The 26,960-nt window shown below is 33.0% G+C and overlaps 3 protein-coding genes across 4 annotated transcripts in view; 1 reads left to right on the forward strand and 2 right to left on the reverse strand.

Annotated features, from left to right (window-relative positions):
- Window positions 1–19,429, reverse strand: part of LOC143044521 (uncharacterized) — a 71,707-nt gene extending 52,278 nt beyond the window's left edge. The window contains exons 1-4 of one of the 2 annotated variants that reach the window (XM_076216576.1): window positions 19,352–19,429; window positions 13,354–13,413; window positions 10,915–11,047; window positions 7,291–8,000 (exon numbers count right to left, since the gene is read on the reverse strand). In XM_076216576.1, coding sequence (XP_076072691.1) covers window positions 7,291–7,519 — 229 coding nt within the window. In that variant the 5' untranslated portion in view covers window positions 7,520–8,000; window positions 10,915–11,047; window positions 13,354–13,413; window positions 19,352–19,429. Of the gene's footprint in view, window positions 1–7,290; window positions 8,001–10,914; window positions 11,048–13,353; window positions 13,414–19,351 lie in introns of those variants that run through there. The other variant, XM_076216577.1, reaches the window with a different exon arrangement.
- On the reverse strand, window positions 16,942–18,856 carry LOC143046660 (P2X purinoceptor 7-like). The gene is made up of 3 exons (XM_076219778.1): window positions 18,251–18,856; window positions 17,625–17,662; window positions 16,942–17,462 (listed from the first exon to the last, which is right to left on the reverse strand). The coding sequence occupies exons 1-3, from the start codon at window positions 18,598–18,600 to the stop codon at window positions 17,311–17,313; spliced, it is 540 nt and encodes a 179-aa protein (XP_076075893.1). The 5' UTR covers window positions 18,601–18,856; the 3' UTR covers window positions 16,942–17,310.
- A 2,860-nt stretch (window positions 19,430–22,289) lies between the features above and the next one.
- LOC143046661 (P2X purinoceptor 7-like) lies at window positions 22,290–24,207 on the forward strand. The gene is made up of 3 exons (XM_076219779.1): window positions 22,290–22,895; window positions 23,487–23,520; window positions 23,683–24,207. The coding sequence occupies exons 1-3, from the start codon at window positions 22,546–22,548 to the stop codon at window positions 23,836–23,838; spliced, it is 540 nt and encodes a 179-aa protein (XP_076075894.1). The 5' UTR covers window positions 22,290–22,545; the 3' UTR covers window positions 23,839–24,207.
- The last annotated feature ends 2,753 nt before the right edge of the window (window positions 24,208–26,960 follow it).

The following is a 26,960-nucleotide window of genomic DNA, read 5'->3' on the forward strand; positions in this document are numbered from 1 at the left end:
CAAAAAAGTTGGAACATAATATTGCTTGATCTTCCAAGTGCCCAACGAAACCTCTTTCTAAATTATAAACATCTATTTTATCAGCAATCAAAGAAGGGCTTCAAAGTTATTGTGAAACTGTCTATTCTAGAAGTGGCGTGAATCAGATTTGAATACTAAAAAATTCCAAAGACCTTTTAGAGTACATACAATCTAATTGTCTTTTATCTTGTAATAGTAATAAAACATTTGACTTTTCTACACTTAACACATTCCAAACTATAAGACAAATTGAACGAGTTGGTATGCTTTGTTTCACTAAAAAGAATTGCTTACGTAGATACAGTATCTTATCTTAGGGAGGGATAAGTCCTACTTTGTAAAGGATCACTCTGATTCAAAACAAAAATTCTCTGAATGATTCTATCATTATCAAGATGCTTGATATCTTGATTGACAACATATTTGTTACGTTCAGAGGACATGTTTTTCAACAAACTGTCGGCATTCCAATGGGAACAAGTTGTGGCCCATACTTGCCGATTTGTTTCTTTATTATTATGAGGCTGACTTCATACAGGAACTTCTTAAGATAAGAAGTTAGCGATATCCTTTAACTCTATTTTCCGCTATATAGATGATGTTTTTTCACTAATTAATTCAAAATTTGGTGACTATGTGGTACGCATCTATCCCATCGAACTAGAGAATAGCTAAAGGATACTACAGATACAGTTAAGTTGGCCTCATATCTTGACTTACATCTAGCAATTAACAATGAGGGTCGGTTGAAAACTTTACGACAAAAGAAATGATTTCAGCTTTCCAATTGTGAACTTTCCGTTTCTAAGTAGCAACATTCCAGCAGCACCTACATACGGGGTATATATCTCCCAATTGATACGATATTCCCGTGTTTGCATTTTCTATTATGATTTTCTTGATAGAGGGTTGCTACTCACAAGGAAGCTATTAAACCAAGAGTTCCAAATGGTGAAGTTGAAGTCATCTCTTCGTAATTTTTACGGACACCCTCACGAGTTGGTTAACCGTAATGGAATAACCATTTCACACATGCTATCGGATATATTCCTTACGTCGTAACTACAATCCCCTTCCCTTTCATGAATGTAACTTACCGAATTAGACTATTTACCGGATTTTTTTTATCACATAAGCAACACGACGGGTGCCACATGTGAAGCAGGATCTGCTTACCTTTCCGGAGCACCTGAGATCACCCCTAGTTTTGGTGGGGGTCATGTTGCTTATTCTTTAGTTTGCTATGTTGTGTCGTATGAACTATTGTTTGTCTGTTTGTCTTTTTCATTTTATGCCATGGCGTTGTCAGTTTATTTTCAATTTATGAGTTGGGCAGTCCCTCTGGTGTCTTTCGTCCCTCTTTTAAAAGATTTTTTTCGACAAATTTTAAACAAACTCATAATGTTAACATATGTCAGACAAATATCAGAATGTCAAGAATATGTTTTGACATGATCAGACAGTATTCATATTTTTTAGAATGAGTAGACAACATTTCAGACGATTTCAGACAAACATTTATCATTTCAAAATTTGTAACGTCAAATAACTGAAAACAAAACGAAATCATATCTATATCATTGAAACAATTTATTTAATTTTGACACTGTTGGAAGCAGACTTGACAACAAATTGTCGGTATTCCCATGGTAACAATCTGCGCGCTCACCTGGCGAACTCTTTTTATTTTCATATGAGTTGGAGTTCAGACACTTTTAAACACAAGAAGATCAAAGACGCCAGATCATTTAATTTTTCAAATAGATATATTGATGATGTTCTTTTCATTTTCATTCAGAATCCACACTTTTCTGATTGAGTTCCAATGATACGACTGTAGCGCCACCCAATTATTAACATTGCTATTGTTGCTGATAAAGCTTGACGACAACGGACGTTTCCAATGACTTGCTTTCTAACTGAATACATCCTCCAGAACTAGAATTTGAAGGCACAACAGACACATTGAAGACCTGTTGGTGACCTTCTGCTGTTGTCTGCTCTATGGTTGGGTTGTTGTTTCTTTGGCACATTTCCCATTTCCATTCTCAATTGTATTCCTCTGCCTCGTTTTAGACTTGTACCTTGAATATGACATAACCGATCATCTGACATGTCTGAGAACCAAAATCTATGACAAACGATACTGTTTTAATTTTGAACCTCAAAATATCGTAGCAGCAATATACTATTTCACCTGCATACTGGATATACGTTCCCCAATTTATTTTGTATACAAAAGCTTTCAGCTGATATTCAAACTTTATAAAACGTATCCAGTGTCTCACCAGAAAGTTAATGCTAGGATTATGTCAAAGAATATCTCGTGGTCCTTTTTTCTGAAAACAAACTTTATTGGAATATGCTAAAATCATCCGTATCAACTTCAAAATAATACATGATGGTCTAACATAGTTAATCGTCATATTAAAGTTTTCTTTTATTTGTCCTGTACATTTTACTTTTACTTGTTGGTCCATTTTGATAATCATTTGGCGTGGCTTGGCATTTATACATCAAGCCGGTGTGTTATTGTGTAATTGTCGATTCTGTAGTATTGTCTTTCATTTTTACTTTTGTAGTTTGTCATTACCAAACAATTATAAATGAATTTAATATTTTAACTTATTTCCTTTTTATTGACCTCTTTCTGGGTCAAATTTAAAGCAAAGTAAAAAAACAAGAACGTCGAATTTACCTTAAAATGTAATTAAGAACTAAACCGTCGTCCTGAGTCTTCTATTTGTTGTTTATGAGTTAAATAACCAACAATTTATATTATTTCATCACTTCAGAGGAGCGCACTCCTACAAAAGTATCATTTTAACCATGTTAAAACAATTTGTTAAAAACCATTGCGAAGTATATTACAGATTCTTAGTAGTAACTCAAGCAAGGTAAATCTAAATTGAGAACACATAGCTTACTTTGAGTACATAAATGATCTTAACTCGAAAATTCCGTAGTTATCTATTACTTCCGTTTTTATGAGTCAACATTATTATAAGGGTAATTATTTAAATAAAGAATAATCGGACCAGTTAAGCCAAATTGATAGAAAAAAACTAAGCTGATAATAAGCTCATTCCGGTTTTGACAACATAACGTTACTAACACCAGTTAAAAGCTATATCAATTAACGTTTATTTGAACATAAGTTTCAAGGTAAATAATTCCTATGACAATTCCTAGGTTTCGTTTCAGACCAAGGAACCAAATTTGACTATCACCAGTTTGTCCCATACATGCGATAACAAGCAAAATTTAAAAGAAAAACATGACTGTACTTTCTTTAATGTGAACAATATCTGAACTCAACAGACCAACGGTCTCTTTCACTTGCGATTTACAATTTACAATTACATTCCGAATACACAATATACCTAGTGACAAAACCGTGCGAGAAGAAAACAAATGGTGGCGAAAAATACACTGAATGGTGGAAAAAATGTTATCAAGGGCTTATAATTTGATACACCAGACGCGCGTATTGTTTTCATAAGACTCATCAGGGACGCTCGGATCAAATTGTTGTAAAGCCAAACAAATTCAAAGTTGAAGATCATTGAGGAACCGAAATTCCAAAACGGTGTGCCAAATACGGCTACGGTAATTTATGCCTGGAATAAGAAATCCTTAGTATTTCGAAAAATTCATACTTTTGAAGATTGGAAGTTTCTAAAAATGACCATATAATTGATATTCATGTGAGCACCGAAATGCTGACTACTGGGCTAGTGATACCCTCGAGGAAAGACCTAATATAAAATGAATGACCAGAGAACAAATTAATGCCTTTCCATCTTTTAATTCATTTTATCAAAATGCATTTTTTCTGGTTTAAAATTACCGATGTTTTCGATTTTTTTTGGTTTTCCTGTTCGTCAAATTCGTATTTGATATTGACTGAAAATCTACATTTCATATCAGCTTTACGTTCACCACTAAGATTTGGTTGACCAAAACGACTCGTCTCAACTCAATAGCTACTCGTTTTCGCGGTTTAAGCTACTTGAATTGTCCAATCTGTGATTTCAATGAGTGTTCCTTATTACGGAATGTGATATTTTGACTGAGTGTGGATTCAAATGGCAATAATGCAGCATAAACGCAGATAATTAATATGTCGACGTACCCGCTTGCGTACCCAATCACTCAACTCTTTAAAATCATGCTATTCCTGCGAACTAATCGTAACCTGGATTTGTGTCTCGTAGTCGATGTATGAGATTTCAACTCTTGGCTAAATTACAATAATATTTTGTTATTGATGATATCAATAAATAGTTACTTGGAGTAGGTGCAATATCTAAATATTCTTTTATTCAAGTCAATTCCCTTTTTTACTTCTTTTTCGAGATCAAGCATTTTTTATGAGGTCAAACATTATATCAAACCATATTTGCTTTATCGTTTCAGTTTCAATTAACTCTCAATTCATCTTTGACTTTTCAGGTTATTTATACATCTTTGATTTAAAAAAAAATAAGGGCACTAACTCTTATGTATTTGAGATGAACCAGGGTTGCTTCAGACTAAATAACAAAATATTTAATCTCAAAAACATAAATGGTCAACATTTGAAATTAAAAGAACCTTAGTATTAACAATTATGAGTATCACCAAAATACGCTTTAATGAAAATACAAGAGAGTTATAAATCCCCTACATGCTCAATCACATTTAAGATGTACGATCTCACCAGATCGCTGCGGTCAATTAAAAAGTAGAATTCTCGAGTAAAAAGGTTACCTTCAAGTGCCAGGGCAGCTTCCCAAGTAAGGCTGTATGGAACAGATATATTTCCACTTCCATAGCGAATTTCGAAAACAACGGATGGCAACAAAGAATATCAGTTGACAGTGACTTTGAAATTTTCCGTACAATTCACAAACACATTGTACCACACAGAGCTTGGGTTATTTTTAAAAATAATCCTTACTTCAGAGAAGGAGCTAAATATATTGTTGACCTATGTTTCGTCATCCGACCAGAAGAGTCGCCTTTCTTATGTGATAAATGTGGACAGTTTTTCTATAACGTTATTGAACATATCATGTGTATGTGCGATTGTCTATCATACTTAAGAGCGAAGCTTTGGGAGGACTTAATAAGTATTAATCCGATTGTGTTCAGTGTGTATCTAGGCAATCTAACATCATCCACATTCACAGCAACACTTTTGTCATGTTATACGAAATATAATCTGGATAATGATAACAGTATTTATTTCTCAAAAACGTGTATTACACATGTTCAACGAATGTGCAGCGTCTATTATAACAGTTAACTTACCTTCAGAAATATTATCATTTACTTTAAAGTGACATTCAACTGATTCAATCACTCTAATTAATATGTGACATTTAAATCATACAACCACTCTAATGTCTCGATCAATATGTAAATAATATTATTGTACAAGCATTGTTTAATACATGCAAAATCTTCGATAAGAAGGAAATAAAGTTAATATATATCTAGTACACTGAGCATGGTCGCTAGGATGTAGCATACTAGAACAAATAAGTGTGTGTGTCCCATTAATAGCATGCTAAGATAATGAGAAAATATGTGTTTTGTATTATTGGTATTTTTAGGAACAAGCAACATCTAAAAAGTAAAATCACAAAAATACTGTACTCCGTAGAAAATTCGAAAAGGAAAGTTCCTAATCAAATGGCTGAATTAAAGCTCAAACACATCAAACGAATGCATAACAACTGTCATATTTCTGACTTGGTACAGGCGTTTCCTATGTAGAAAATGGTGAATTAATCTTGGTTTTGAAGATAGCTATATGACAGTGGCAACAAATTATATTATATTGACAACGATGTGTGATCAAAACAAACAGAAATAATAGGTAAAAATGTTAAAAATAGGGGTACAGCAGTCAACATTGTGTTATAATCTTAATCCCTATAAAACAAACAAATATGTCTTACTTTGAACGACAAAATTATTTTATATCTACCTGTGTGACATTTAAATGCTGATCAATTAATGAACGTCAAACGAGCGATTCTACGTCAGAGTTAATGATAACCTAACATGTGCCTGTCAGTGTCAGTGGAAGGATTTGGTCCCAGTACTTAAAATATTTCAATCCTTTATACCTCACGACTTATACATCCCGTCATTTTGTATTCTTTTCTTTCATTTTTGCTATTATGCTTTGTTTATGCGCCTTTTGGTGTTTCTTGATTACAATGGTATTGTGTTTATACCTCTCGTAATTAATTTATGACAATTTTTATATTTTTTTTTTTTTTTATTTCTGCTGAAATGTGCTTTGCGTGCCTTTTTATATCTCTTTTTTTTTTTTGGCTCTGTACTCAAACATCCCGTCATTGTGGTATTTTTAAATGGTAAATGTTTGTGTGTATATATACGTTTATTTTTGTAGTAATTAAGATAAAAACGCAATGTTTACTGCTGTTCCCCTATTTTTGACATTTTCACTTAGTGTGTTTGTTTGTTTTGGTCACGCATCAATGTCAATATAATGGAATTTGATGCTGCTGTCAAGTGAGAGGTTTAGTAAGCGTTAAAAACATGTCTAATCCACCATTTTCTACATATGAACATGTCTGTACCAAGTCAGAAATATGACAGTTGTTATTCATTCGTTTCATGTTTTTTGAGCTTTTGTTTTGCCATTTGGACTTTCCGTTTTGAATTTTCCTCGAACAATGTCGAAGTTCAGTATTTTTGTGATTTTATTTCTTATGTAAAAAAAGAAGCATACAATGGCATATAGACCAAACATATTAGCAAACAATTGAAGACAACAATAAATTAATTTACCATAGGACAATAACACAATGACGGGATGTATGAGTAGAGAGCAACGACTTATATGTATCAAAGAAACATTAAAGGCATATAGACAAAGCACATAAGCGAAAAATGAAAGACAACAATACAAAAATGTTTTACAATAGCACAATAAACTTTCCCATTCTCTTCCAAATTTCATGCTTTATTCTCCCTTTATAACATTCATGTTTTAAGTGTGCATTGTGTTTTAATTTTTCCTTATTATATCAAAGGACAGTCTATGAAGACAAGAGCTTTGATTGATTACATGTAATCCATGTTGTCTGCAACATTTGAAGTTATTAAAAGTCAGTTCGATATTTTGAAATTTTCAAAGGCAATAACTCCTATCAGAAATAAATGAATATCAGAAATATTAATGCACAAGTTGCAGACTAGAATATTGAGTCACCCGAATCAAAAATATCTTATACATATTATACATACCAACACGAGGAAACAGTAATTCCCATTGAGCTCTGTTGATAATACGTTTATTTTTTAAGTCAATCAGCTTCCCAGCTTCCTTTTTAATTGTAGCATCTAAGCAGACAGGAGAAAACTCTTTGTCAAATAAAACTCGTACAGCTCTTGAAGAAATTCCAGTCATCAATAAATGCATTCTTAAATAGTTCTCTTCTTCCTCTGAAACATGTGATATTTTGGCAGTTGACATTTTGTTGATTTATTTTTTCTAGATCTAAAAGCTGTTATAATTGTCTACCTTATTTCATGTGAAGGCAGCCAATAACGAATGTTAAGGATCCTTTGGTATAATCATAGTCTAGCATTCTTCTCTTGCATGCGTTTGCTACCTGGTTTTGTTGATATTTTCGAGGAATTATCCTTAATATTTCCGAAAACTTTGAATTATTTTACCTGTTGTCCAATTGTTCAAATGTTTACTTGTTCACATGAGTATCTTTTCCGTTGTAATTAAGTATTTCCTGAATCAATGAATAAGGTCTTGAACCAAATTCACGCAGGCTTACATGTTAAAACATTGTGCCTGATAGTTCCAATGGAAATTATTTCTCAGAATTGTTTTATCTGCTCTTTTGCTAATCCAGTTAAAATGAGTTTCAAAGTCGACTTCTTACTTATTGGTACTGCTATTTAGAATTATCTCACATGCTACTTTGTAATTCCACGAAAAACTGTAAATTAAAAAGATAATGTTAAAGATTGACACGTATACAAAAGAAGATATAGTATGGTTGCCAGTGGATGTCGTTTGTTTATGTGTTACATATTTGTTTTTCGTGAATTTTTTTGTACATAAATAAGGCCGTTAGTTTCTCGTTTGAATCGTTTAACATTGTCATTTCGAAGCCTTTTATAGCTGACTTTGCGGTATGGGCTTTACTCATTGTTGAAGGCCGTACGATGACCTATAGTCGTTAATTTCTGTGTCAGTTTGGTCTCTTGTGGAGCGTGGTCTCATTGGCAATCATACCACATCTTCTTTTTTATATTGACAACTCTCCACAAGAAACCAAAATGACACAGAAATTAACAACTAAAGGTCACCGTACGGCCTTCAACAATGAGCAAAGCCCATACTATGTATTTATAAAAGCTTAAAGATTTGTATCATGAAACACAGAGCAAAATAAAACTCATCAATGAGACGAACAAATGCAATAGCACACATATATAATGTAATAGATTGGTCAATTTCAAATTTTAGTTGAGACAATATTTGGTCATATTTTACACTAAATCTATAGACTTGACAAAATATAGTTGACATCTAAGTAAGGATTTCTGAGACCATAATCATGAGAGGAAAATAAAAAGTAAGCTGACTGACACCATGAAATGAAATCTAGATCATGGGACCCTGGTTGTGGAATATTTATATACTTGTAACGAATCCTCAGGCTAAAGAAAATAAATGTGTTACTCGAGGTTATTGGAAATATCAATAATCATATTAAGATTCAAATCACAGATATTGCATACAGGAACTACTCAGTCAAAATTTTCTATAAATTTGTTTAGAAAAGATCATGAAGCTATGATAGCTGCCATGTGACCTTTAAAATGAAAAACAAATGATTGTTTTGAGTTATGAGGAAGAACAACTCAAATCGAGACTATTTCTGGAATTCATTCATACCTTTTTGAATATTCAAATTATCAGTCAAATTGTTTTTTACATTAAGCACTAATTGTTCATCTTTAATTTGATTCTTTATTTATCGGCGCTAGAATTAGTGGTTTTACATCTTGAAAAGTAGTCTATTCAAAGTATTTTGCAAATAATTTCGCTCTGTTAGGAACCGTCTTACACTTGCAGTGAGGTGAGATTTATTTTTCTCCTTAACAAAGGCATCAATATGACTTTGAAATGAAAAATAGTTAATGAAGCGCTGTTCCTTTTTGACGTGCATGTACTGACATTTTGTCATTAATGGATACCCACAATCCATTGTTTCTCCTAAATAAGTGTTACCGACAACCTCAAAAATCTATTGACCACAATAATAAGAACGAACTAGAGGTTACTGTCATCTACTTTTGGTAGTATGCTGATTTCAACATTGTGCAATTCTCTTTAACTTGATGTTCGAACTTTTTTGCCTTTTTAACTTTTTTGATTCGTGCGTCCCTTATGAGATTGTTGTTGTACGAAATGTTTCAAGTATCTTTAATCAGTTTAGTAATCCTCAAAAACACTACCAAAGTTTTGATTATTCCATTATTTTATTACAAAGTCAATACAAGTTAATAATAATAATGTTACTTCAGTCTAAATTAATGTCATAATAATAAACTCATCATTTATACCAGGATTAAAATTTCATATTTGAACTATATAGCTAGACGTACGTTTCGTCTACAACAGACATCAGTAACGCTAATAATAAGGTTCTAAGGATGATTTAGGGGTGAAATTTATAAGTAGTACTAAAACAAATCATCTCTCTAAAGTATGGGAATAAATTGTAATAAAATTAAATTTGATTGATATGTTCGTAATTAAAGGTCCTAAACAAGCTATAATATTAGTAGATATCAACTTACTGAATACATTAAAAATATATCCAGACTATCAACAACCCATAACCGAAAGCTCGTTCAATACAAAATTCTACTCGGGACAATAGTCCCCAATATTCATGCAATAACCCTTTTTAGTATAGCAATATAATATTTAAAGTAAAAATTGGTTTAAACTAAGATTTTGTGGTTGATGACGTCATGAATTTTGAAGATTTATATTGCACTAGTGTAATATTGGAATATATTGCACGCTAACTTTTGTTTACTTTCTGTCGGAAATATAATATTGCTATTGCATGAATATTGGGGAATATTGTCCCGAGTAGAATTTTATATTGCACGAGCTTGCGAGTGCAATATATGTTCTATGAGGGACAATATTCCCCAATATTCATGCAATAACCCTTTTATTGTATAGCAATATAATATATGAAAGTAAAAATTGGTTTAAACTAAGATTTTGTCGTTAATGACGTCATGAATTTTGAAGATTAATTGCACTAGTGCAATATTAGAATTTATTGCACGCTAACTTTTGGTTACGTTCTGTGGGAAATATTATATTGCTATACAATAAACAAATTTATTAGATTCTATCTTCCATTTATATTCATCGAAATAAAATGAATCACCTCTGACATTAGTTTATAAACTAATGATTTGAAACAAACATGAAATTATGGAAGTATCGGTTCATTCCAATACATTTCGTATAACTGAAATTTAATTCTCTCTGGAGCTTTGAAAAGACCGTATTTACTTAGTTAAAATTTATATGAATGAAATTAACGAAAAGCTTCAGCAAATTTAAACACAAAATATTTCATAACATTCTGATCAGAAACCCTCATAGACACAGGCACTTGTTTTCTATCCATGGGAAGATCTACTATCCCTATATATTACTTCTATTTATATGGATAGTCGACCTTCCTATGGATAGAAACAAGTGCCTGTGCTCATAGACCCTTTCGGAGACCTGCTTTATAAAATATTTGAAACCTAAGTTTTGCGAATTTACATTGAAAATTTGAAACGTAAAACCTATTAAAATCTACGTACCTCCTTATTTAACAAACCCACTCAGTTCTGTTTATGGCAACCACTATATTTCGCAACATGTTTAAATACGCAGAGTTAATCACCCGTTTATATCGGCTCAATGTCAAAGTTGAATTCTATTGTGGCGAATAACCTGTAAATAGGATATTTATTCCCCATAAATTTACCTTTAAACAGCTATTTAAATTCTATATATAGAAAGAAGTCATGGATACGACATGAACAGAACATTGATTACTTCTAAATTCTGAACTGTGTAAATAATTTTACATTTTAACCTCATTGCCCTGTAAATATTTATCGATCCTATATCTTCGTATTTTTTATTATAAAATTAGAATTCAACAACAACGCAATACATGTAACAGTTGTTTACACCTTCAATTATACTCTTGAACACAGACAAACCTGTGCAATTGGAAAAGTTTTAAGGTGTATTATCAATTAAACATAACAGTTCAGTGTATTGTGGGCTATTTAAAATCGTTTTGATTAGAGGCGTACAAATAAAATAACTAGAACCCTCGAGATCTCCTTCACTGAAAATAAAACCTACAAAAAATAACCCACAATGGAAGCTAACGGGTATCTTAAAATCATAATATTGGAAACCCCACCCCAAGCCGCTGCATGATTGTTGGTATGCAGCAAATGGAAGATTCAATATTTAAATTTAAATCACTTTTTTGTCGTAAAAGAAAATTAACAAAATTACCAAACTCCAAGGACAAGTCAGAACAGAAAGTCCTTTATCAAATGAAAAAAAAAGCTCAAACACATCAACCGAATGTAAAACAACTGTCATATTTCTGACTTGGTACAGGCGAGTCCTTTTGAAAAAAGGATGAATTAAACCTGGTTTTGTAGCTACCTTAACCGCTCACTTGTATGACAGTCGCATAATTCGACTATATTAACAACAATGTGTGAGCAAAACAGACAGACATACCTGTTAAGAAGTTTGTTAGTGCATGTAGAAAACTTATTTTAAATGTTGTTTACCGAGCCTGGAAATTTAGAGGCGATCTAGATAATCTGAGATCAATCCTTCAAATAAAAATTATTCTAAAAGGTTTTAACAATTAAACATTATAGTTATATCTTTTAATATTGTGTTGTTTTTGTATTGATATGAATATTGTTATCAATAGATTAGAATCAAACTAAATAATATTTTAATATCTATATACACATGCTTGCCTGTACAATCCGTCGATACCTGTATCTCGGAATTGTACTTTGTCATGTTTTTCCTTGATTGTTTTAAAATGACTTTTAACACTAAATCCATTGGATTTTGGCTGTGTACTGATTGATATTTAAATCTTAGATCCACTATTATCTTAATAACTTGTTATTGGCTTTGCACTTGGTGTTAGTAAATACGGGTAATATAAAATCTGTAGTTATGTCTTTTTGTTGTTGGGATGTATATGTACCCTGCTACGTCCACTGTGTGTTTTTGCAAGATGCATTTCTGCTTTTTATATATTACGAGTTCAGATCATTTCAATTGATTTTATAGTCATTTCTTATGTTGTACTTCGACACCGCTGTCCAAGGTTATGGGAGATTTAGTGTGCCTTCACGCAATTTTAACCCCGCCACATTCCGTATGTGCATGTTATAAGTCAGGAGACCGTATTTCATTGGTTTGCTTTTGTTTCTGTATATCATATTTGGTTTACATACATAAATCTATCCGTTATTTATCTAGTTGGAGCGTTTTACATTTGTCATTTATAGATGATTATGCAATGATTTTACTCATTGTTAAAGGCCATACGGTGACCAATGGATGTCACTTCAGAGACTCGTCTTGCTCAAATCAGAGTAGATGTTTTAGCATGAAAGTATTAATCATATCCTTCCCTTGACAGAATACTTTTGTTTCAAATTGTGTCAAGTTGGTTGATTGGCAGGAAAAAAAACTTGATAGAAGATACCAAAAGGATAAGAGAAGATTTAAAAAGAAAATTCGTTTAACTTACGACGGTGTCGACAGGAACCACGTAATGGCAATAGATGATTAAAAAAAGGGTCAGTTTAACTAATCAAAACCATCAAAACATCAAAGTTTTCAATTTAGGCGAATAGAATATACATTTTAATTTCAAGCATAGATGAAATGATATTAAATAATACTAAACAGGAAAACGAGCATTAAAAGGTACTAACCAGCTGGAGTTACTTTGGTCAATATCAAACTCGTTATAAAACTTCAATGAGTATTTAAGAGGTAAATGTGTCAGTATTTCATACCATCTTTATGAATGACATGGAATGCTAATATATGTGATTGATATGTTCCTAATTAAATGTCCTCTACAGTATGTACAAACAAGATTTCAAAGCTCTTAGTAAATATCACCATATTGTTCACCTTAAAAATCAAATATATCCAATCCATAAACAGATAAATATGATAAACAAACTTACCAATTACAATAGAAATTTCCTTTCTTCTCCTCATAAGATCGAAAGCAAAATAAATCATTTCTAAAATATTAAAAAGGGTTACTTCAACATTTTTATTTCGATACTTAATTAGGGTAGTATCCGTTTTGGGTGTCATTCCAGTACTTTTCGTTTGACAAAACGTTAAACAAAGAGACAGCATTTTTTTTTCTGTCCAGAGTACTGTATCAAACTCTGTCTTCTACATTTACTTAATCTTAAATCAAAGCGCATGAAGTATTAATAAACATAAACAATACCATTGATTTTTTTCTTCATTTTGCATAAAATTCTCAAGTTTCCGTATTCACCCCTGCTGAGACCTTTCTTATAAAATATTTGATAATAAAATTGAGAAAGGAAATGGTGAATATGTCAAAGCGACAACCACCCGACCATAGAGCAAACAACAGCCGAAGGCAACCAATGGGTCTTCAATGTAGCGAGAATTCCCGCACCCGTAGGTGTCCTTCAGCTGGCCCCTAAAATATGCATAATAGTACAGTGATAATGGACGTCATACTAAACTCCGAATTATACACAAGAAACTAAAATTTAAAATCATACAAGACTAACAAAGGCCAGAGGCTCCTGACTTGGGACAGGGGCAAAATTGCGGCGGGGTTAAACATGTTTATGAGATCTCAACCCTCCCCCTATACCTCTAGCCAATGTAGAAAAGTAAAAGAATAACAATACGCACATTAAAATTCAGTTCAAGAGAAGTCCGAGTCCGATGTCAAAAGATGTAACAAAAGAAAATAAATAAAATGACAATAATACATAAATAACAACAGACTACTAGCAGTTAACTGACATGCCAGCTCCAGACCTCAATTAAACTGATAGAAAGATTATGTCTTCATCATATGAATATCAGGTACAATCCCTCCCTTTAGGGGTTTAGTATCATACTATCATAAAATATATGAGAAGAACATAACCCGTGTCATGCCAACAACTGTTTTTTTAGAAATAAATGTGTTTAGTTCTGATGGAGACCCTATCAGTGAATCAATGTTAAAGCCAAAATATGCAATCTTTAATGACCTGACAACAGTATCGTAACTATATCCCCTTTTAATAAGTCTATTTAAAGGTTTTGTTAGTTTCTGAGGAGAATACTGACATTTTTGTGCTTTATAAAGAATATTTCCATAAAATTTTGGATGTGAAATACCTGAACGTATAAGATGTCTGCATGTTGAGCTATATTTACGAATTATTTCCTTATACCGGTGATAAAATTTAGTAAATGTTTTGACCAGTTTGTGATATCGAAAACCCTGGTGTAATAATTTTTCAGTAATACATAAATTTCTCTCGTTAAAATCTAATACATTGTTACATACACGAGCGAATCGTACAAGTTGAGATATGTAAACACCATAAGATGGTGACAAGGGAACGTCACCATCTAAAAATGGATAATTAACAATAGGAAATGAAAAATCATCTCTTTTATCATAAATTTTTGTATTAAGCTTCCCGTTTATGATATAGATATCAAGATCGAGGAAAGGGCAGTGGTCATTATTATCATTAGCTTTATTTAAAGTAAGTTCTACAGGATAAATTTCTTTAGTATACATACTGAAGTCGTCATTATTTAGAGCCAATATATCATCCAAATATCTAAAAGTATTGTTAAATTTTTGTATCAAATGTTGTTTTGATGGGTCTTTGCTAATTTTAGTCATAAATTGTAACTCATAACAATACAAAAACAGGTCCGCAATAAGTGGTGCACAGTTAGTCCCCATTGGAATTCCAATAACTTGACGATATAAGGAATCTTCAAAACGAACAAAAATGTTATCAAGTAAAAATTCAAGTGCATAAATAGTATCAAAGCATGTCCAATTGACATAGTTCTTTTGTTTATTGCTACTAAAAAATGATCTAAAAGAGTTTGAACATATGTACTCGCATTCCGACTTTTTAAATGCCCAGTTAATTAGGGATGTGAATTTTTTCTTAATAAGAATATGAGGCAAAGTGGTATATAGGGTAGAAAAATCAAAACTTTGAACAGATTCAAAATCACCAATATATGCATGCAATTTATCAAGTACTTCCAACGAGTTTTTGACACTCCAGAAGTAATTAATTCCACTATTTTCAAAGGCCTTATTTGAACAATTTATTATCAGGTTTTTTATTGTACCAAGTGTACTAGTAAGTAAAACAGACAATTTAGTAGTTGAACAATGGCTAGAAGATGAAATAAATCTATATTTGTAAGGTTTTTTGTGCAGCTTCGGAAGCCAGTACATAGTTGGGACTTTCATTGTGTTTGGTTCTGCTTGTAAAGAAGTAGCTAAAAGTTTATGTTTGTTACAGATGTCGTTTTCTGAAAATGAAGTCAGTTGGAATGTTGGTGAATTCGTGATTTCCTTTTGCAGAACCTCTATATAAAATTTACGTCAAACAATAATGATATTATTAGCAGCTTTATCAGCCGGGACAAAAACAAATTCCTTGGCTAGTTCTGTTAGTTTATTTTTGATACGCGAAATAGGGTTTTTATAGTTTTTGTTGAGGGTAAAATGTTCTTTAAAATGTTGTATTCGAATATCAACTATCTTCATTACTGAATTAAAAAAAGAGTCCAAAGATTTTTTGTCAGCTTTTTCCCGTTTTACCCATTTCAAACAGTAGGCACGGAGTGAGTCGTTGATGATATTACGACACTCATTCCAGTTAATAGTTGACGGGGGACGATATTTAGGTCCTTTACTGAGAAATGATTTGAACTCTCGGTCGCGAACGATGTTAAGGTCTCCTGTTATAACATGGGAAATTGGTACATAGGTGTATTCTGAATTACTGCAATTACACGACATAGGTGTATTTTCAGTGATATTTACATCTTTACACAATTGGCTATAATTAAACACATATTTTCGGGTAGATTTCTTGTAAATATAACAAATGAGAGGGAGTTCAGTATTATCAAAATATCCAGGAATTTGGTCTTTAACAGAATGGTCGTTAAAAATACCGGCAATATTTACAAAATCAAAACCTTTATTGACATACTTTATTTTAATAAAATGTTTTTTATGATCTTCAGGGCGATCAATTTTTGGAAACAGTTTAGAATAACAATATGCCATTATAATTTGGACAATTTCATACTTAGGACTGTAATATGAAATTGTGTTGCAGTCCTCTAAAATTTTATTTAATTTATTTATAGGTAAAGAACAAAGCTTGGTTAACAGATAATGTCTGCCGTTGTTTTTTGAAATGGAAATTAGGTCCGAAATATTTGTATGGTTGGTCCGAAATTTTCTTTGATTGCGATTTTTTCTGCGTCCATGAGAACGATTTTTACGAACAGTTTGAGAAACTATATCCAAAATGTTAACAGAATCGATTCTTGATATATTGCCAATTCCCATGATATTATCATTAAGACCGAGAGGGTAGACTGTCTGTAATTTTTTAATCCAATTTAATTCATTTATTTTTCGTGATCGTACAAACTTGGAATGAGATTCACCAGGCTGCTTATTTACTACTTCTAAAGGTTGAACTGTTAAAATAAGAATGGTCAATGCCCTACCCCCTATCCACCAGAAACAAAGGGGGAAAAACTCTATTTATAAATGATGGTCATCGCAATACATTAAATAATGATCAAAACATGTATCCAATAGTAAGCTGTAAGTAAAAGGACTTGAACAAATGCGGAACAATTTAAAAAACAGCTGGGAATATGCTAAAACTGAGTAAAATAATGGACAAAAAGACAAATACTGCAGACAGCTACTAAAGTAATTTGATTTCAATACATCTCCCGAGTCCAAGCTAATGACAAGCAATGGGTGATAGGTCCACTGAGTATTAATAATAAATATTCTAAAATACACAAAATCTGGAAAACATTTTTTTAATGATAACAAAGGTTTACAAGAAAAAAAAAGTGTAATGTTAAACAAACAAGTCCAGAACATCATCAATAGCCAACTTGAATCCAGTATAATCACCATCATCATCTAGGAAAGCATCTCTGATTTTTCTAACAACACAGGATGGAATAACTACTCTATTGCCCTTTCCCAGTCTCTCACCTTTCAGCATCAAACACAGTGTTCTCCCCAGGCCCTTAAAGGACCACGGGCCCGCGATGTATAATTTTCTGCCGCGGTGGTATCGTTCTTGCCGCGATGTATAATTTTTTTCCGTGGTGCTAAAGTTTTCGGTAAAAAAATCGTATTATCCAAAAATCCTGGGGAGAACACTGCAACATACAAATTGTCTGTAGGCAACTAACCGTGACTGTCTGAAATAGGATAAATACATATACAATGACTAATTTCTGTGAGATTTTACAGTTTGATATATAATGTGCATGGTAGACACACAAATGTTGGGTCAACCTTTAAACTTCACTTGTCTTATGGGATATTCTACTTGTCAATGAGACCTGGTACATGTATATACCAGCATGTTGGGTTTTTTTGTTTATAGTTGCAGGTTTCTGGTTAGTGTCTCATTGATATAAATATCGGCCTCTCATTTTTTTCAAATTAATTTTATACATGTAAATATAAATTTGTCAAATATTAATCCCTTCAGCATGTTTCAATATATTATGCTCTGTGTAAAATATTCTGCAAGTATCAAAAAGGCTAAGAAGAAAAACTTTTTCTTTGTGAAAAATGTCCAATGTTCCAAGATTGTTATAACGCTTATTCCCCCCCCCCCCCCCCACACACACACTCTTTTTTCCATACCAAAAGAACGACAATGATATCAGATAATATTATATGAAACGGCAAAACGGCATTTTCTGGTAGTTAAAAAAATCACCTACGGTAAAGTCCCAATGGTTCCTTCTCCCATTTTTTCGCATATTTAAAGTAATTACCTTGAGTTTAGCTGGTCAGGTGCACGACCACGTTGCCTCTTAAACATCATCATCTGTATAAATGACAGTGCCAATACATCGGGGTTTAAAATAAGATTGTCAAAACTCTCAATCTGCGTAATGCACTGATGGTCCTCTAAATTTGGATAAACAAACTCTGCATGTCTGCAACATACACATTCCTCTGGGGACGGCATTTGCTGGCAATTTCCACAGTCACACCATTCTTCCAGAGTCGGGAATGCCTGCTGTGATGTTGGCTCGGCTACGGAATTAGTGTTCATTTCCTCGACAGAATATTCTGGTTCAAAATTATACGGAACCAAGCCCATTTTATCTTCTCTATCCATGATTAATCGGTGAATGTTTTTGTTTTGCTCTGATGGTATTACGTAATCGAACGTTGGAATCCAAATAGACGGGGTGACGTCACTAATAAAAACAAAATGGTTTCTGCCATGTCGGCGGGAAATTTAAAATGGGTAAAATATTAATATCATTTTTACAGGTTTCTGACATTATTTCAAAGAGATAAGACGCTTTTTTACTATACAAATATAAAATAGATTCTTAACACAATTACATTTCAAGTGGGTTTCCTTCCCCTTTAATAGGATGACTGTGCTTCTTAAGATGTTGATAAATGATACTTTTGAATTTATTGGGTCTTTTAAAACGATACAGGTGTTCTTGCGTGCGTTTAGATAAATATCGCCCAGTTTCACCTACGTACTGAATACCGCATCCCGGTTTGTTTCATGTGAGTAAATAAATAATACTGTTTGTTTTTCAAGTAATATCAGTTTCAAAATTTAGAGAAAATGTGCGACCATTAAATGTGGACCTTACTGTATTGTTGGTGGAAAGACGGGGACACGTAAGTCATTTTTTGGCATGACACTTATCGATAGAAGGGTAACCACGATTTTTATTGTTAAAAACGTTACCGATGGTAGTATTTTTAGATAAGCGATTCTGAAGATTGAGACGTGTAGATACCCTTTGAACGAGTTTAGTATTTAATATTTTTCCATTTTACTTTAGTTTTCACAGTAAAATTGAAATGGGTTTTGTTAACCTATTTAATATACATATATATACCTCCTTACTTTATATATCCATGCTGTTTATATGGCAACCATTATTACGTTTACACTGCTTTTCCAAAATGGTGGCCTACTCGTAATTGATCAAACTCCATACAGCGTTATCGTTCGGGTCATTCTTCCCTTTCTCTACAAACACTGCCATCGGCCCTTCGGATGCTTTCGGTTATTTGCTGCGGATTAGACTGGAACTACTTTTTCCCAAACTCCGAAACAGTGGTGACATCTGGCTACGCTTCTTTACACCACTGCCATCAGCCCTTTTCAAAATCACAAGATTCTTGTGGTTGCGCTTGATTATCAACGAAATGATTCAAGATATTCATAGAATTGTCATTTTTATTAAACAATAAAAAAATGCATAATAATTTTGTTAACAATGCGATATATAGCAATGAATTAAAGCGAATTGTTTGGAACTCTTTTTTTGGGGTGTAGTGACTCAAATCGCACTACTTCATTATTCCCGGTACAAATGGATGACAAAATTAAGGAGGTGTGTCTGGAAATCTACCCAGATTTATCAATGAAAGGAGAACAGGTGGCTGGAATTGCAGCTATATTAAATAACAAAGATGTTGTAGTTAACCTTCCTGTTGGTTTCGGGAAGAGTGTTATTTTCCATGCTCTTCCAGGTAAGTGTCAACGTGAAAAACTGAGACGTCTTTATTAAAGAATCAAAATTATTTGATCTGAACGATCTCAGGATATAAACTTATACTAGAAGTTCTGTGATACTTTGTGTCCTTCTATCCACCTTGTAACATTTACATTCCAGTACAAGTACAATTATAGCTTTCCGAGAAAATATAGCCGTCTTTCCACTGATAATAGTGGAAACACGGGGGGGGGTCTCTTCCTATATAAAGGTATATACATATGTGCCGCTGGAATGGGTCCCTTTTTTGATCCGTCAAATATATCAATGGGGTGCAATTTTACCGAGGAAATATATCAATAGGTAGTAATTGACCGATTGTGATATATCAATGGGTGATAAATATATGAATGGGTTATGAATAATTAAAATGTCTTTGAATCAGATTTGAACTCTATAGTATAGTCACAATTAAAAACCGCAAAAAAAACTTTTATGATGAGAAAAAGAATTGTTTTGACAAGCAAAGCTTTACAACCATGTTTGAAGGATCAGTATCATCGATAAGAACCTTATTTGACACACAACATCAAACATATTAAAAGGCTTATTAAAGTGTGTGATAAAATTTAAAGTATGCAAGGTTAATTTCTGAATGAATTTATCTATGCAGCGAGAACACTTTCCACTCACGGGGGGGTCTCAACATGGGATTTTGGGTACAGGTGTGCAGCTGGGATTTTAAAAACACCCCCATTCATATATTGAATAATTGTGAAATCCCTACCTATACATATATTTCACAGCGAAATCATAACCCATTCATATATTTATCACCCATTGATATATCACAATCGGTCAATTACTACCTATTGATATATTTCCTCGGTAAAATTGCACCCCATTGATATATTTGACGGATCAAAAAAGGGACCCATTCCAGCGGCACATATGTATATACCTTTATATAGGAAGAGACCCCCCCCCCCCCCGTGTTTCCACTATTATCAGTGGAAAGACGGCTATATTTTCTCGGAAAGCTATAATTGTACTTGTACTGGAATGTAAATGTTACAAGGTGGATAGAAGGACACAAAGTATCACAGAACTTCTAGTATAAGTTTATATCCTGAGATCGTTCAGATCAAATAATTTTGATTCTTTAATAAAGACGTCTCAGTTTTTCACGTTGACACTTACCTGGAAGAGCATGGAAAATAACACTCTTCCCGAAACCAACAGGAAGGTTAACTACAACATCTTTGTTATTTAATATAGCTGCAATTCCAGCCACCTGTTCTCCTTTCATTGATAAATCTGGGTAGATTTCCAGACACACCTCCTTAATTTTGTCATCCATTTGTACCGGGAATAATGAAGTAGTGCGATTTGAGTCACTACACCCCAAAAAAAGAGTTCCAAACAATTCGCTTTAATTCATTGCTATATATCGCATTGTTAACAAAATTATTATGCATTTTTTTATTGTTTAATAAAAATGACAATTCTATGAATATCTTGAATCATTTCGTTGATAATCAAGCGCAACCACAAGAATCTTGTGATTTTGAAAAGGGCTGATGGCAGTGGTGTAAAGAAGCGTAGCCAGATGTCACCACTGTTTCGGAGTTTGGGAAAAAGTAGTTCCAGTCTAATCCGCAGCAAATAACCGAAAGCATCCGAAGGGCCGATGGCAGTGTTTGTAGAGAAAGGGAAGAATGACCCGAACGATAACGCTGTATGGAGTTTGATCAATTACGAGTAGGCCACCATTTTGGAAAAGCAGTGTAAACGTAATAATGGTTGCCATATAAACAGCATGGATATATAAAGTAAGGAGGTATATATATGTATATTAAATAGGTTAACAAAACCCATTTCAATTTTACTGTGAAAACTAAAGTAAAATGGAAAAATATTAAATACTAAACTCGTTCAAAGGGTATCTACACGTCTCAATCTTCAGAATCGCTTATCTAAAAATACTACCATCGGTAACGTTTTTAACAATAAAAATCGTGGTTACCCTTCTATCGATAAGTGTCATGCCAAAAAATGACTTACGTGTCCCCGTCTTTCCACCAACAATACAGTAAGGTCCACATTTAATGGTCGCACATTTTCTCTAAATTTTGAAACTGATATTACTTGAAAAACAAACAGTATTATTTATTTACTCACATGAAACAAACCGGGATGCGGTATTCAGTACGTAGGTGAAACTGGGCGATATTTATCTAAACGCACGCAAGAACACCTGTATCGTTTTAAAAGACCCAATAAATTCAAAAGTATCATTTATCAACATCTTAAGAAGCACAGTCATCCTATTAAAGGGGAAGGAAACCCACTTGAAATGTAATTGTGTTAAGAATCTATTTTATATTTGTATAGTAAAAAAGCGTCTTATCTCTTTGAAATAATGTCAGAAACCTGTAAAAATGATATTAATATTTTACCCATTTTAAATTTCCCGCCGACATGGCAGAAACCATTTTGTTTTTATTAGTGACGTCACCCCGTCTATTTGGATTCCAACGTTCGATTACGTAATACCATCAGAGCAAAACAAAAACATTCACCGATTAATCATGGATAGAGAAGATAAAATGGGCTTGGTTCCGTATAATTTTGAACCAGAATATTCTGTCGAGGAAATGAACACTAATTCCGTAGCCGAGCCAACATCACAGCAGGCATTCCCGACTCTGGAAGAATGGTGTGACTGTGGAAATTGCCAGCAAATGCCGTCCCCAGAGGAATGTGTATGTTGCAGACATGCAGAGTTTGTTTATCCAAATTTAGAGGACCATCAGTGCATTACGCAGATTGAGAGTTTTGACAATCTTATTTTAAACCCCGATGTATTGGCACTGTCATTTATACAGATGATGATGTTTAAGAGGCAACGTGGTCGTGCACCTGACCAGCTAAACTCAAGGTAATTTCTTTAAATATGCGAAAAAATGGGAGAAGGAACCATTGGGACTTTACCGTAGGTGATTTTTTTAACTACCAGAAAATGCCGTTTTGCCGTTTCATATAATATTATCTGATATCATTGTCGTTCTTTTGGTATGGAAAAAAGAGTGTGTGTGTGGGGGGGGGGGGGGGAGAAAATAAGCGTTATAACAATCTTGGAACATTGGACATTTTTCACAAAGAAAAAGTTTTTCTTCTTAGCCTTTTTGATACTTGCAGAATATTTTACACAGAGCATAATATATTGAAACATGCTGAAGGGATTAATATTTGACAAATTTATATTTACATGTATAAAATTAATTTGAAAAAAATGAGAGGCCGATATTTATATCAATGAGACACTAACCAGAAACCTGCAACTATAAACAAAAAAACCCAACATGCTGGTATATACATGTACCAGGTCTCATTGACAAGTAGAATATCCCATAAGACAAGTGAAGTTTAAAGGTTGACCCAACATTTGTGTGTCTACCATGCACATTATATATCAAACTGTAAAATCTCACAGAAATTAGTCATTGTATATGTATTTATCCTATTTCAGACAGTCACGGTTAGTTGCCTACAGACAATTTGTATGTTGCAGTGTTCTCCCCAGGATTTTTGGATAATACGATTTTTTTACCGAAAACTTTAGCACCACGGAAAAAAATTATACATCGCGGCAAGAACGATACCACCGCGGCAGAAAATTATACATCGCGGGCCCGTGGTCCTTTAAGGGCCTGGGGAGAACACTGTGTTTGATGCTGAAAGGTGAGAGACTGGGAAAGGGCAATAGAGTAGTTATTCCATCCTGTGTTGTTAGAAAAATCAGAGATGCTTTCCTAGATGATGATGGTGATTATACTGGATTCAAGTTGGCTATTGATGATGTTCTGGACTTGTTTGTTTAACATTACACTTTTTTTTTCTTGTAAACCTTTGTTATCATTAAAAAAATGTTTTCCAGATTTTGTGTATTTTAGAATATTTATTATTAATACTCAGTGGACCTATCACCCATTGCTTGTCATTAGCTTGGACTCGGGAGATGTATTGAAATCAAATTACTTTAGTAGCTGTCTGCAGTATTTGTCTTTTTGTCCATTATTTTACTCAGTTTTAGCATATTCCCAGCTGTTTTTTAAATTGTTCCGCATTTGTTCAAGTCCTTTTACTTACAGCTTACTATTGGATACATGTTTTGATCATTATTTAATGTATTGCGATGACCATCATTTATAAATAGAGTTTTTCCCCCTTTGTTTCTGGTGGATAGGGGGTAGGGCATTGACCATTCTTATTTTAACAGTTCAACCTTTAGAAGTAGTAAATAAGCAGCCTGGTGAATCTCATTCCAAGTTTGTACGATCACGAAAAATAAATGAATTAAATTGGATTAAAAAATTACAGACAGTCTACCCTCTCGGTCTTAATGATAATATCATGGGAATTGGCAATATATCAAGAATCGATTCTGTTAACATTTTGGATATAGTTTCTCAAACTGTTCGTAAAAATCGTTCTCATGGACGCAGAAAAAATCGCAATCAAAGAAAATTTCGGACCAACCATACAAATATTTCGGACCTAATTTCCATTTCAAAAAACAACGGCAGACATTATCTGTTAACCAAGCTTTGTTCTTTACCTATAAATAAATTAAATAAAATTTTAGAGGACTGCAACACAATTTCATATTACAGTCCTAAGTATGAAATTGTCCAAATTATAATGGCATATTGTTATTCTAAACTGTTTCCAAAAATTGATCGCCCTGAAGATCATAAAAAACATTTTATTAAAATAAAGTATGTCAATAAAGGTTTTGATTTTGTAAATATTGCCGGTATTTTTAACGACCATTCTGTTAAAGACCAAATTCCTGGATATTTTGATAATACTGAACTCCCTCTCATTTGTTATATTTACAAGAAATCTACCCGAAAATATGTGTTTAATTATAGCCAATTGTGTAAAGATGTAAATATCACTGAAAATACACCTATGTCGTGTAATTGCAGTAATTCAGAATACACCTATGTACCAATTTCCCATGTTATAACAGGAGACCTTAACATCGTTCGCGACCGAGAGTTCAAATCATTTCTCAGTAAAGGACCTAAATATCGTCCCCCGTCAACTATTAACTGGAATGAGTGTCGTAATATCATCAACGACTCACTCCGTGCCTACTGTTTGAAATGGGTAAAACGGGGAAAAAGCTGACAAAAAATCTTTGGACTCTTTTTTTAATTCAGTAATAAAGATAGTTGATATTCGAATACAACATTTTAAAGAACATTTTACCCTCAACAAAAACTATAAAAACCCTATTTCGCGTATCAAAAATAAACTAACAGAACTAGCCAAGGAATTTGTTTTTGTCCCGGCTGATAAAGCTGCTAATAATATCATTATTGTTTGACGTAAATTTTATATAGAGGTTCTGCAAAAGGAAATCACGAATTCACCAACATTCCAACTGACTTCATTTTCAGAAAACGACATCTGTAACAAACATAAACTTTTAGCTACTTCTTTACAAGCAGAACCAAACACAAGGAAAGTCCCAACTATGTACTGGCTTCCGAAGCTGCACAAAAAACCTTACAAATATAGATTTATTTCATCTTCTAGCCATTGTTCAACTACTAAATTGTCTGTTTTACTTACTAGTACACTTGGTACAATAAAAAACCTGATAATAAATTGTTCAAATAAGGCCTTTGAAAATAGTGGAATTAATTACTTCTGGAGTGTCAAAAACTCGTTGGAAGTACTTGATAAATTGCATGCATATATTGGTGATTTTGAATCTGTTCAAAGTTTTGATTTTTCTACCCTATATACCACTTTGCCTCATATTCTTATTAAGAAAAAATTCACATCCCTAATTAACTGGGCATTTAAAAAGTCGGAATGCGAGTACATATGTTCAAACTCTTTTAGATCATTTTTTAGTAGCAATAAACAAAAGAACTATGTCAATTGGACATGCTTTGATACTATTTATGCACTTGAATTTTTACTTGATAACATTTTTGTTCGTTTTGAAGATTCCTTATATCGTCAAGTTATTGGAATTCCAATGGGGACTAACTGTGCACCACTTATTGCGGACCTGTTTTTGTATTGTTATGAGTTACAATTTATGACTAAAATTAGCAAAGACCCATCAAAACAACATTTGATACAAAAATTTAACAATACTTTTAGATATTTGGATGATATATTGGCTCTAAATAATGACGACTTCAGTATGTATACTAAAGAAATTTATCCTGTAGAACTTACTTTAAATAAAGCTAATGATAACAATGACCACTGCCCTTTCCTCGATCTTGATATCTATATCATAAACGGGAAGCTTAATACAAAAATTTATGATAAAAGAGATGATTTTTCATTTCCTATTGTTAATTATCCATTTTTAGATGGTGACGTTCCCTTGTCACCATCTTATGGTGTTTATATATCTCAACTTGTACGATTCGCTCGTGTATGTAACAATGTATTAGATTTTAACGAGAGAAATTTATGTATTACTGAAAAATTATTACACCAGGGTTTTCGATATCACAAACTGGTCAAAACATTTACTAAATTTTATCACCGGTATAAGGAAATAATTCGTAAATATAACTCAACATGCAGACATCTTATACGTTCAGGTATTTCACATCCAAAATTTTATGGAAATATTCTTTATAAAGCACAAAAATGTCAGTATTCTCCTCAGAAACTAACAAAACCTTTAAATAGACTTATTAAAAGGGGATATAGTTACGATACTGTTGTCAGGTCATTAAAGATTGCATATTTTGGCTTTAACATTGATTCACTGATAGGGTCTTTGCATCAGAACTAAACACATTTATTTCTAAAAAAACAGTTGTTGGCATGACACGGGTTATGTTCTTCTCATATATTTTATGATAGTATGATACTAAACCCCTAAAGGGAGGGATTGTACCTGATATTCATATGATGAAGACATAATCTTTCTATCAGTTTAATTGAGGTCTGGAGCTGG

The sequence above is a fragment of the Mytilus galloprovincialis genome, chromosome 9, assembly GCF_965363235.1.
Source record: "Mytilus galloprovincialis chromosome 9, xbMytGall1.hap1.1, whole genome shotgun sequence".
In the NCBI taxonomy this organism is placed as follows: Eukaryota; Metazoa; Mollusca; class Bivalvia; order Mytilida; family Mytilidae; genus Mytilus; species Mytilus galloprovincialis.